Source organism: Oreochromis niloticus, linkage group LG9 (assembly GCF_001858045.2).
Source record: "Oreochromis niloticus isolate F11D_XX linkage group LG9, O_niloticus_UMD_NMBU, whole genome shotgun sequence".
NCBI classification, from domain to species: domain Eukaryota; kingdom Metazoa; phylum Chordata; class Actinopteri; order Cichliformes; family Cichlidae; genus Oreochromis; species Oreochromis niloticus.
Window position 1 is genome coordinate 1,754,439 of NC_031974.2, and position 12,440 is coordinate 1,766,878.

Here is a 12,440-nt window from a genome sequence, read left to right on the forward strand (position 1 = left end):
GCCTGAATTAGCAGAAATACAGAGTGAATGCTCAGCACATCAAGATGCCTCACACCACGCCAGGCTAACTGGGTTTTTAGCTGTTAGCCAGACAAAGAAAAGAAAACAGCGATGCTCATGGAAAGAACATTTATACGATCTCTACACATCTGTGACTTTTACACTAATTACCAGCTAAGATCAGGAGTGCATCTGATCATTATTATCAATAATTAACTTGATTCATAGAAAAAAACAATCCTAATTCCCTTTAATACCGAAAACACCAGCAAAGAAGCTAACCTGCAACCTAAAAACAACGTTTTCTGAATGAAGTTTTGCATTAGAGCAAGATGACGTGAGTTAAATAAAGGTTTTCAGATGCTAACCCACAGCAAACATCCCTCAAAGAGGAAGAGGAGAAAGACGAGAAGAGAAGGGGTTAACAGGAAGTGAAGCAGCCTCTCATCAGGAGAGCAGAGGAGGAGATGGAGGAAGTGGAGAAACAATAGCTCCCCTCTTTCTGTGTGTGCGAGTCGGTCCATGTGAAGCCTTTATTATCAGAGAGGCAGCGTTACGTAACGTCAGAGATGTTGTTCATCTTCTGCTGAGCTTCCAGGAAACTTTCAGCAACTCACAAAAAACACACAGATGATAGCCGAGGAGGGAAAAGTCATTCAGCACGAGCAGAGAGGATGCTGCTGCAGACAAAACTGCTTCATGCTGCACATTCTGACTCCTTTTATGACACAAATATTCACACATCTGCTCACAGAAAACACCCAGAAAGGTCAGCTTAAAGAAAACGGCTTCACTGGGAGAGTTAAAAACCTGCACAGGTGACTAAAAACAACAGTTTGAGGGGGGTTAGGAACACCAAACAAGCAGAGTTACGCAAACGTACCTCTGCAACAACTCATCAGGTCAAGGTCGAGTAAGAGAGAAACACAGCGGCTGAAACAAACACCAGTTTCTGCTGATTTCAATGTTTATATCCTCAGGTCTGCTCCTCTGCTGATGCCTAGCAGAAAGTCAGGCTCTCCTAAAAACACATAACTAAAGTTTACTACAACAAACTAACACATTTCCACGTTTTCATTAGATTCGAACTCTTAGATCAGGAGAGAAAGTCCAACAAGACAAGAAAATGATGCTTTCTGCTCCTTTGTTGGGTCCTGTTAAAACTTTCAAACATTCACAGATTTCTTTTACTACCTTTTAACCTCTTTGTGTAGTAAATTAATCAATACTTGAAACTTTCTCTCTGACTTTTCACTCATAAAAAGACACTCGGAGTAAACTCTCAGACCAGGAACGTTGTGTACTTTGAAAACTTAATCACAAATGACGATTTACTGCAATGTCTCTAAATGAGCCAAACTGAGACTTTACCTAAACACTGATGTGAACAACAATCAGTCTTCTTCATGTGAACCATCTGAGAGCAGAGCAGCTAAACACAGACCACTGTAATATTGACTCAGGCTAACTTTAGTGCGTTCACCGCTATATAAAGACGGTGGTCTGTGTGAGTGGGCCACGGTGAGCGGAGACACACCTTCAGAGGCTGTTTGAGGGTTCAGACGAGATGTCACGACTTTGTCTTACAATCAGATTCATGTTAAAAAAAAAACACATTAAAATAGGGGTCCTGGATTGGAAAGGTGTTAACTGCATGTTCCCACAAATACAGGTTTACAAGTATGTGTGTGTGTGTGTGTGTGTGTGTGTGTGTGTGTGTAGGGTAGCTGCAGCTCACCTAAATTTAAACCCAGCAGTGTGTGTGTGAGATACAATCCCACACACACACACACACACACACACACACACACACTGATGGGAGGAGGCCATCAAACGACACACACACAGAGTTTAGTGTGTCGTTTGATGGTGTGTGTGTGTGTGTGTGTGTGTGTGTGTGTGTGTGTGTGTGTGTCCTACTTTAGTGCTATTCATCCCACATCTCGAATGACACCCATCCTCTGCTCGTCTCAGTGTTCAGGCCTCACAGAGCAGTTCATCAGTTTGTCGTCCACAGATGATCGATGACGGCGCTTATTCATCAGCTATGATGATTTTTTACATAAAGTCTTGTTTTAGAGGCAGACGGTTCCCTGCTGTGTAGTTTCCTTTACCCTTTGTCTCGGTAAAATGTGGCAAAATCCAAAGAAAGAACGTTCAAGTCACCGTTCTTTATGGTTTCTTCATGAAATTCTGCATTATTGTGGAAAAACTAGTGAAAAACCAAACAGAGATGAGGCCGTATGAATGACTGCTCCTCTAGCAGGTTCAGATTAAACGAGGCTGGATTACTACTGCTTAGATGAAACCAGGCAGGTAAGCAGGTGTAACACATAAAGTGACACAAGGTGGATTTATTGTTTATATGTGTAATAGTTAAGTGTAGTGCTGGGCGATATGACGATATATATCGTGTGGACGATAGAAAAGTGTCTATCGTGCTATTTGTCTTCTATCGTTTCTAACCCTAATTTTATAAATTATTACATAAAATATATCATTAACCCTTTACAACCGGTCGGAGCAGGCACGCTCCGTTTTGCGTAACTATTTTTAAATCCCTGTAGAACTGGAACCACATGAGGTAGCAATATTTTTTTTTGCATATGAAACCGGAGGAGTTGTACTTACATCTTATGCCATCAGCTTGTCCTCGGTCACGGTTTCCTTCCACATATAGCTTTGCAAAAATTGCATTAAAAGCACTTCCAGCAACAAAAACATATTCCAGAAACACGCTTTGCCGATCCGATCAGCTGTTCATAACACTTCCTACGGTGGCATATACATCAGCGCGAACTATCGCATGTCCGCCATTGTCAGTCCGAAACCGGAAGTGACGTCATTTTTGCGCAAAATGTAGTTTTTTACCTTCAAAGCATGTTTGACTTTATGCTTTTCTGTATCGTTTCTGGGAGGCTTAGAAGTCAAATTACACTGTTGGAAATAGTTAATTTTGACGCACATGCTGTTTTTTTGGAAGTTTGCATTATAATATTTATTTTCATTTTTCCTGTAGTATATAAAAATTAGTGTATCTCAAAAATAAAACTATGAAGACACTCAAAATAAATTTCTCGTGGTTGGAAACTATTTTGTGCAACTTTTTTGTATTTACAGTTTTGAGGGATAAGCCTCTTAAATTTCTCTAACTAGAAATATATGTAAAAAACAAAAAAACAATTTTCAATTTTTTTGTAGTTTATTGCACTTTTTTGCAATTTATGTAGTTACTATGAACTTAATGCATACATATTATTAAAATTTGGGCTATAACGGTTGTATTGATGTATAGCAACTTGAAATGCTCCCACAAATGGCTCCACAGCATGTAAAATGTAAAGATAAGCTCTGGCTCTATTTTGTCTTGCATAAAGTTAAAAGTATAAAAAAAAATGATATTTTTCGCAAAGAAACTCCGTCTTGTGGTTTTGCGACATGGTGCTGCTTTACGTGCACCCGGATTTGCGACATGCTTTACGGTAACTCAAAACAAAGACTGCACCCTCTCCACTCGCTGTTTACAGACTGCATACTTTCCGATTGACCACAGGTCAGCTGGTATATCGTGATATAAAATAATTCATATCGTGATAAATATTTTTTCCATATCGCCCAGCACTAGTTCAGTGTAGATAAAAAGTGGCCCGGGTGAACCATGACCTGACCTGGATGTGGTGAGGGCTGAAAATCAGACAGGAGCCTTCAGACCTGCACCGAGCATCCGTCAGGAGCTCACCGCTGAGGACTCAGGTCAAGCTAGTGAAACCTGTCGAACTCACCAACACTCACAACAGCTTTCCCTGTAAAGCAGCCACTTTCAAAAAAAGGTTGGCATATTAAACTGGTCCTGCGCGGCATTCCCAGGAATCAAACCTCCAAAAACCAACGAGCGCAGGCCCGCTGGGGCGGGGGAGGGGTGTCGGTTTAATCTGCCGGCATTAATGGATCAAAGATCTACGTCATTTCCTTACTGAGTCTGGGTGACCTGCAGAGTTCTACATCAGATCTTTATGACGACGTAACGGCAAAACAAAACCACTCCAGATAACTAGAACTGCAACGTATTTAAACAAAAACACAAGAAGTGAGACGCCAGAGGAATAAAGGTGATGCAAAATCACTACAATCAGACGCCCGGGAACTCCACAGAAGTACCACGTTACAGGAATACTGAGATCTGTTACTTTTTCTATCATGTCCTACGTCAGTCGTGTTTTCGTGGAGGATTTGGTTTGTGTTCACGGGCGGTCGGACGGGTCTGTGTTTATATTCACGTGAATATCATTAAAGGAGTTTTGTCCTGTGTAAATGTCATCATCAGCTGCCCACAGGCCTCGGGTGGACTCGGGGCGTTGGACTGCAGCTGGTGATGTAATCGTTCTCGTCTGGATTAAGAAAGGAAATAAAAATAAAATAAAACGTGAGGCGGTTCATCCGCTTCTCTCTGTGCATACGCTGTGAACAACAAACTGCTGAAAAGCAGGTTTTTGTTCCTTTTTCATTCGAAAGGAGAAAACAAAAGAACACATTAACACTTTTAAACAGCCTCACCCTCTTCCTCCACTTTCCTCCCTGAACCTTCCCGTGTAGTCTTCACGGGTCACCGTCTGCTGAAGAAGAAACGCTGCAGCTCTGTTTTATCAGCCAACTATAAACTCATAAAGACAGGAAGTGTGAACCTATCAAAATAAAAAGATTTTAACAGTGAAGCCGGTCCCTTCAGTGGGCGCTTCAGGTTTGGGTGAAGGAGGAGGGGGAGGTGAGCCATTTGGTCCACCCAGAGGTGTAAGAGTCCGCCTCCCCCACCCTTCCCTCCCCTCCACACCTCTCTGTCTGCATCCAAACCGTCATGAACCTCCCCCACTCCGATGTCACCCTGATGAAGACTCAGAGAGAGCCCACAGGAAGCTCAGAGTTGTCACTGCGACTGACCACATTTCCTGTTTAATGTGGACTTAAACAAGAGCAAACTGAGCATCTTTGGAGCTGGGATCAAAAATGTGACAAAGACCAAAGACCCACTTTAGCACGATCAGTTTCATGCACAGAAACGAGTCATTTCACTTTAATCTGCTGACATTTAATAAGATTTTCTACCAACTTCATTCAGAAATGTCCTGCTGCTGCAGTTTGTCACGGGTTTGACTAAGTAAAGCACCGACAGCTGAGTGTTTGAGGCTTTGCGGAGTCACATAAACTGGACTTCATCTGGTCCTGAGAGGTTTTACTGGACGATTTTCTGACAAAACTGATTAAACGTCTTCATCAGTTTCAAATAACCAAGAAAAAGTCTGCAGATCCAGCTTTCCTGAGTATTCTCAGGACAAATGATCGATCAGGTATGAGCTGTAAACGCTCCTTTGTGGTATCGATCAGTTCATCAGCAGCTGATTGATAACTGAAGGTGTTTAAAGCTGCAGTTTCGAGGTGATGAAACCTGGAAGATAGTCCCTGTAAAGGAAAAGTAGAGGATAACTGCATCAGTCAGCTGATCAACGAATCAATTGATCAGCTGAGCTGTTGGAGCTGCTCGCTGACGAATCAAAGGGAACAAAGGAAACGAGCCGTGAAGGAAACGCTACCGACTGATTGGTTCAAACAGCGATGATGCGACTAACTGATGAATCACTGTTAAACTAATCAAAGAGACCGTAAAGGTGCAGAACAGGAGCAGATAGCAGGTCCAGTTTCAGAGTGAACTTTGACCCCAAACTCACTGCCTCACCTCCTCCTGCTGCTGCGGGTCAGGAAACATAATCTTATCTAAAAAAGGCGAGTCCATAAATAGAGGCGGAGACACCGAGGAGAGGGAAAGAAAAGAGGTGTAGTAACATCCTCCCCCTCCTGCTGCGTGTGGAGGTGCTGCATTCAGTCATCTAGCAGCTGCGCTCTGATTGGCTGAGACGCAGCATCAACAAGTTGGAAACATTGTGACTGTTCAAATCCGCGCAATTATCACGAGACAGAAACACAGGAAATCAATAGACTCTGTGTGTGTGTGTGTGTGTGTGTGTGTGTGTGTGTGTGTGTGTGTGAGAGAGAGGATAATGTGGCGATAATGGCGTCTCAGAGGGAGGACGACAGCTATTAATTAGCTGCTTCACTTTTGTCCCTGTGAACACAAAAGTCCCTCTGAAACTCCCCATTAACTCTCTCCCTCTCTCTCACACACACACACACACACACACACACACACACACACTCTTATGAAGGCAGCACAGAGGACGTTTGAAAACTTTGTCATGTAAAACTACATCAGACATATTCTTGAAATAAATGTAAAACGTAACAAATACTGTTACTTTTATTTCATAGATTTTTAAAATTAAATATAAAAACATTTTTATTCACTAAATTAAATAAATAAACCGAATCACATGTATTTTGTAGTGAACATTATTATTTAACAGCATAATCAGGATAAACACAAACATTTATTATTAAAAATAAACAGATTAAAGATTTGAGCTTTTTTATCTATAATTATAAAATAAATAAAAATCGTTTCCTCACGTTCACACTAAGCTGTGACTGAGCTGCTACAATAATAAATACTGACGAGGGTTCAGAAATGATGCTGCTTGTATCATTTATCAGTCAGAGATCAGAGAGTTTCCAGAGAGGAGGTGAAACTGTGTGTAAATCAGAGCACAGTGAGGTGATGAAGAGGAGATAAAGAGGAGTCACAGTCAGTTGGTTTCACTCCTCCTCCTCCTCCTCCTTCATGCTGCATCATGTCTTTACATGAACACAGGCTGAGAGGCTGAGTGTGTGTGTGTGTAGCAATAACCACTCACAATGGAGGATACCGTCACACACCAACACAAGACACTCTTTGTGTGTGTGTGTGTGTGTGTGTGTGTGTGTGTCAGAGTGGGATACATCATCGACTACATCATCGGTTGTCAGCATTTTAAACGTTTGCCACAGAAGAAGAAAAGGAGGATGAGGAGTGTGCAGTGAAGAGCCTCACGGTGGATTTATTATTACTGTGATACAGACGTGTGAGATTGTTGTGTAGATAATAAACACCAAGATTTGTCACTTTTTTTACTGTTTTTGAGGCGAAGAAACAAAGTACGAGCAGCCGCCATGCTGCTGCGATAAACCTCAGCCTATTGGACGCTCTGCACCAATAACAGGATCAAACTTTACCAAACCTCAAACACACAAACAAACAAACAAACATCTGCTCGTTCTGTCATATAAACCATATTAAAGCTACACTCAGGCTGCAGACAGTTTTTTCACTATTGGAGCTGATGACGTCACAGAGAGAGGATGTCCCTAATATGGTCGTCTCAGACACCCGAGTAAAAGCCAAAGAAACCGAGCTGTTAACCCGGGACACTGTGACATCATCGGCCTCATGAGGCCTGGGCGTGTCTGTTCAACATGGCCACTGGTTTTCTGCTCCGCCTGGAGCACCAGACCGGCGACCCGGGCTTGTCCATCACGTCAGGATGAGAGCGCGTCAGTACTTCTACAGGTGACACGGCGACGATCGTAAACCTGGTGGAAACGCATGTAAACTCTGAGCACAGCACACAGTAACACGAACGAGCAGAAGATGCGCTTTTCTGATTTCCCCGCTCGCGCTCAGCTCAGAGTTTGTAAAGCGCTGAACTCTCAGTCGCTCAGTCGAACGTCAGCGGCACAAAAACAGATGATGGATCCATCGAGCAGCTGAAGGAATCAGACCCACAGAGGAAAGTTTTCAGCACTGCAGCTCCCGCTTTTTAATGTTTTGATTGACCCTCCCCGCCTCCCTCCCAGCGTTACATCTCCATCTGAAAAACACCGCCGCCTCTGCTGCTGCCGCTGCTCCGTGAAGCTGGGAGGTAACATTTCCCCTCAGCAAGAAGAGCCAGTCTGTGAGAGAAACAGAGAGAGATCAGCGCCTGTCGCCGAGGGCCCAGCTCGGCCTCAGTGTTGAATTTCGTAATGGAATGCTAACTGCTCATCCGGATCCTTCCTCCTCCTCACAGCAGAGGAGGAGAGGAGGACCAAACGCAGCGGGAATATTCGGCTCTTCGTTGCAGGAAAGCTTCCACTCGTTACACATGATCTACCATACAAAAATAAAGCACGAAGCTGCCCTTCAGCTCAGCACCGACGATCCACCATAAAAGATGTCCATAAACTAGGTCAAAGTCTGGATGTTTGAACTCATGCATCTATTACAGATCCAAACAGCCTCTGCTGACACCTACAAATGCATTATACACATGTGTAGGTGTGCAAGAAATCCAACAGATGCACTAAAGTGACCCCACAGGGGCAAAAGCTGCCATAAAACACAATAAATGTACAACACACACGTCTGAGTCGCACAAATATGATTCTTCCTGCAGTGCGCGGCTGACAGATGTTTCAATGAAATAGTCAAAAGGAATTAAAACAAAGAAACGTTGTAAATAAAGCTACAGTGATAAACTGCAGAAAATAATGCTCCAAATCTCCTCAAAGTCACATTAAATCCACTCTTTAGCAGATCAAACACAGTTTAAGAGCATTTCAGGAACATCACAGGGTTTAAAAACTCCACAAACACTCTGTGGAAGTGTGAGCATGTAGTGAACAAATGCATTTCTATAGATAAAACAAAGAGAAATGTCACTTTCTCAGAAAATGTGGAAAAAAACCAAAGCAATTGTGGGTAAAAGTGTTACAAAATCACCATAATTTCCTTTTAGAGAGCTACCAGAGCACTAAAGATTGTAATTATAGAAGTAAAGTCACAATCATCTTGCCAAAACTCAGTAATAGTTACAGCTTGACAAATATGGAAACAGAGCATCGCTAACTGCCATTGAAACAAGCCAAAGTCCCTAATGAAACCCATAAATCCACTTTAAAGTGTGTCTGTATAAGCTGAGCTGGACTGCAGCAACAAACAGACGTTACAGGAGTGCGTTAAACAGCAAAATGTTTGAAGAAAAGTTACAAAACGAAGCAATAATACACGCGTAAAGGTCGCTAACATTAGCCAAACAAGCTACTGGTCAATCCAGACTACATGAAGAGGGAGGGGGTAAAAGTTAGCTTGAAAGTCCTCCAGAAAGTGATAAAGTCACCAAAGACTCGCTGTTCCTCAATTTATGATGGATTTGTTTAAAACAAAACAAAACAAAACAAAAACAAACAAACAAAAAAACAAACAAAAAACAAAAACTGCCCCAAAACGAGTATGAAAGAAAAAAATAGCTAAACTTACAGCAAACCCCCACAGGAACAACCATAAACCCACTTTAAGTGAATCATGGCCTTAATTACTGATGATGGGATTATGTTAAAGCCAAAACATACTAACAAAAGTCAATAAACAGGTTCAAGTAAAGTGGGACACCACCCAAACTCCCCTGAGGATGCTGAACTACAGAAGGACGTATTTCTTATTAATCACTCACAACACATTGCCAAAAACTCTGTACTGTTTAAGTAATTAGAGTAAAAGCACTTTTTGTATTCTTACGAAACTTTGTAAAAAGCACTGAAAGTTAGCCAGCTTAGCCAAACTGCGCCGACAGCAGTCATAGGCTGAGCTAAACGCAAAAAAATATACACAAACGTCAACAAAATGAGCTTAATTCAACTTTTTTCTTCTATAACTTAATTTACACCCAACACCCTACATCGAACCATAAAATGGGTCCATTTTATTCAGTATAATTGGAGAAAACGTTAAACAGAAGGAAAATTAAAAGGATTTATTCTCCAGAAACTAAACTACCAAAAACAAACCCACTCACATGAATACAAACCCACTTTAAAGCGACTTTATTCAACTTTTGATGAACTGTGGACACAATTAACTACTGTTGGACTGTGCTCCAAACATACAAGCCAAAACTTTTTAAAGATTTAAAGGGAGTAAAAGTTACAGTTAAAGCCATGAAGTCACCACAGAGTCGCTGTATTCAATGTAATTAGAATAAAAGTCCATTTATTGTGTATAAAATTGTGTTGTATCTGAGAGCCGCGATGGCCTCTGTGCTTTAAACAATGACAGACTCCTCTTACAGTGAGGTTAAAGTTCCTCAGCAGGGAGGTGCACAGAGGTAGAGAGACACTGGGCCAACATGGAGAGAGAGAGAGAGAAAATCCCTAGCAACCATTATCTAACCAGTCCAGCCTGAGACCGAGAAAAACGCCATCGGTCCATCTCCTCTCCCTCCTCGAACTCCGCGGCCATCAATCATTGACCCGGACACCGATAACAGCGCCTCTTTGACACAGTAAAACCGCGTTATGGGAGTTATTTAACAGCCCGGCCAGCATCCTCCGTCGTGTACCAACGCGGAAAAAAAGGAAAAAAAAAAAAAAACACGACGAGGAGGCTAACGGCTAACAGCGCCGCGAAAAAGTTCTCCAAGTCGACGCTTTGGGGCTGGGGGGCGGTTAAAACGGGGGGGCGCCCGGTGGTTACCGTTTAAAATGGAAGTTAGAGCCGAGGATGATGTCGAAAGACAGAAAAGACGGAGCTCGAGGACGGGGGAGGAGGAGGAGAAGGTGGATGCAACAGGCGTCACGTCGATGCTGCTGCTGCGCGTAACCACAGACGGTGGAAAAGTGTCGGGAACGCGGCGAAAAGTCGCCCAACTGCCGCAAAAACTGGCGCAGGTGGAGCGGGCCGGCGAGTTCGGCCGCCTCGCCGCCGTGTTGGGCCGGTTCGTGAATGAACGGGGGTCCCTTTCTACCTAAATATGTCTGGGCAAGGTCATCGCGCTGGCGTCGAGCTCGCTGCCATTAGCGGAAGTCGAGCCACCAAAATAAAAGCTATATTTTCTTTTATTAAGCCAACAGACTTAAACTCACATCCACACGTTTGCGGATGTGTGTACATTATACTAAGTAAAGGAGGCTTTTGTGACTTTTTTCACACACAGTTAAATATAAGAGCAATATGTGATGTGATTTTCACCATGAAATGAATAATTTTACCATTAAACCTGCTTTAGATGTATTAGCACCTATATAAGACCTTCAGTGCCTTCACAAGCCCATAAAAAGCATCTAGAGCCAGACGGCACGGTGAGAAAACCATCATTCACAAAGAAAAGCATCAGCAAACTCAACCACAGTTAAAACCATTAGCTTCAAAGCTGAAGTCTGAATCAATTTCAGGTCAGAGCGCTTACTAACACCAAACGTGAGGTAACCCTTACGGTTCTCCGTGTGCAACAGGTTGTTTTACTTTGAAGAAGTGTCTTTGAGGAAGTACTCCGTCGGTTGCCGTTCGCTTGAGCGCTTAGTTTTACACATGGCCACTAGCCCCGAGGCTTCGACCAAAGTGCATCCGAGATATGGATGCTCGACTCCGGCTGCGAGCTGCAGACTTTGACCTCCCCCCCCACCTCCCTACGCCTCCTAACACCCTCCCCGCGGGGCAAAAACCGCCGAATAACTGCCCTAAACGTGCACACGGGGCGATAAAGTTGCACCAAAAGTCGAAAAACAACAAGTTGCTGAATGAGGAAGAGACACACACACGACTGAATTCCACCGCTTGGATGCGCATCAAACTAGGAAGCAGCCCAGAGAGGAGAGAAAAGTAGTAACGCCACCCTTACCGTCTCCACATCTCCGCTCAAACTTCACCCCTGGCAGCCCAAACAGGCGCAAAGTTCTCCCCGAGAGGCGCAAACAGCGCGGGGAGCCTGCGCAGACACTCGCACAGCACCAAAACTCAGCGATGGAGACGAAAAGGACACTTACGCTTCACTTTGTTGGGGTTGGGCTGCTTGCGCCGAGACATCGTGGCGAGGATGATGGTGGTTGTGGTGATGGGGGGGGCTGATGATGATGATGGTAGATGAACGGCGGTGATCGGGGATGATGAAGGTGATGAAAGAAAAAAAAAAGAAAGGGAGAGAGAGGCTGCAAAGTTGCTCCGCAGAGGAGAGAACTCAAAATGGCGTATTCCGAATGGATGAGCAAACTTGGACAAACTTTACTCCGGCTTCTCCTCCTCCTCCTTTTCTCCCCTCCCCTCCTCCACCTCCTCCTCCTCCTCCTCCCGTGCTGCTGCTGCTTGTCTTCCTCTCTTCCCTCCCGAGGAGGAAAGAAAAAAGTCGACTCGTGGAGAGGAAAATGTCGCTTTGGAGATGTTTTATACTTTAAACTCCTTTAACTCCCAGCTCCCTCCTCCTCTTCCTCCCTCTCTCGGTCTCTCTCTCTCTGTAGCTCTTGCGCACACTCTCTCGCTAAACCTGATAAGTAAAGCTCATCACGTGTTGTCTCCAGTTTCCAAGGGGACGTGGCCACCAAGCATCTCAGTCAGTACGCACAGACACACGGACAGCCGTTACTGGATTACTTATTCCAGCCGTGATGGAACAGGAAACGATCCCACCTGAGAGCTCTGAAACCAAAAAATAAACTTCAAAAGTCCGCAGAGGCCTCGCGGTGCGCAATTTAACTCGCGTGCGCTGCGG

General features: G+C 43.8%; 1 protein-coding gene across 6 annotated transcripts in view; it reads right to left on the reverse strand.

Annotated features, from left to right (window-relative positions):
- Positions 1 to 11,991, reverse strand: part of rreb1a (ras responsive element binding protein 1a) — a 56,381-nt gene extending 44,390 nt beyond the window's left edge. For 4 of the 6 annotated variants that reach the window (XM_019353556.2, XM_005468120.4, XM_005468122.4 and 1 more), the window contains exon 1: positions 11,722 to 11,991. In XM_019353556.2, coding sequence (XP_019209101.1) covers positions 11,722 to 11,761 — 40 coding nt within the window. In that variant the 5' untranslated portion in view covers positions 11,762 to 11,991. The other 2 variants (XM_019353558.2, XM_019353557.2) reach the window with 1 other exon arrangement.
- Positions 11,992 to 12,440: the final 449 nt, after the last annotated feature.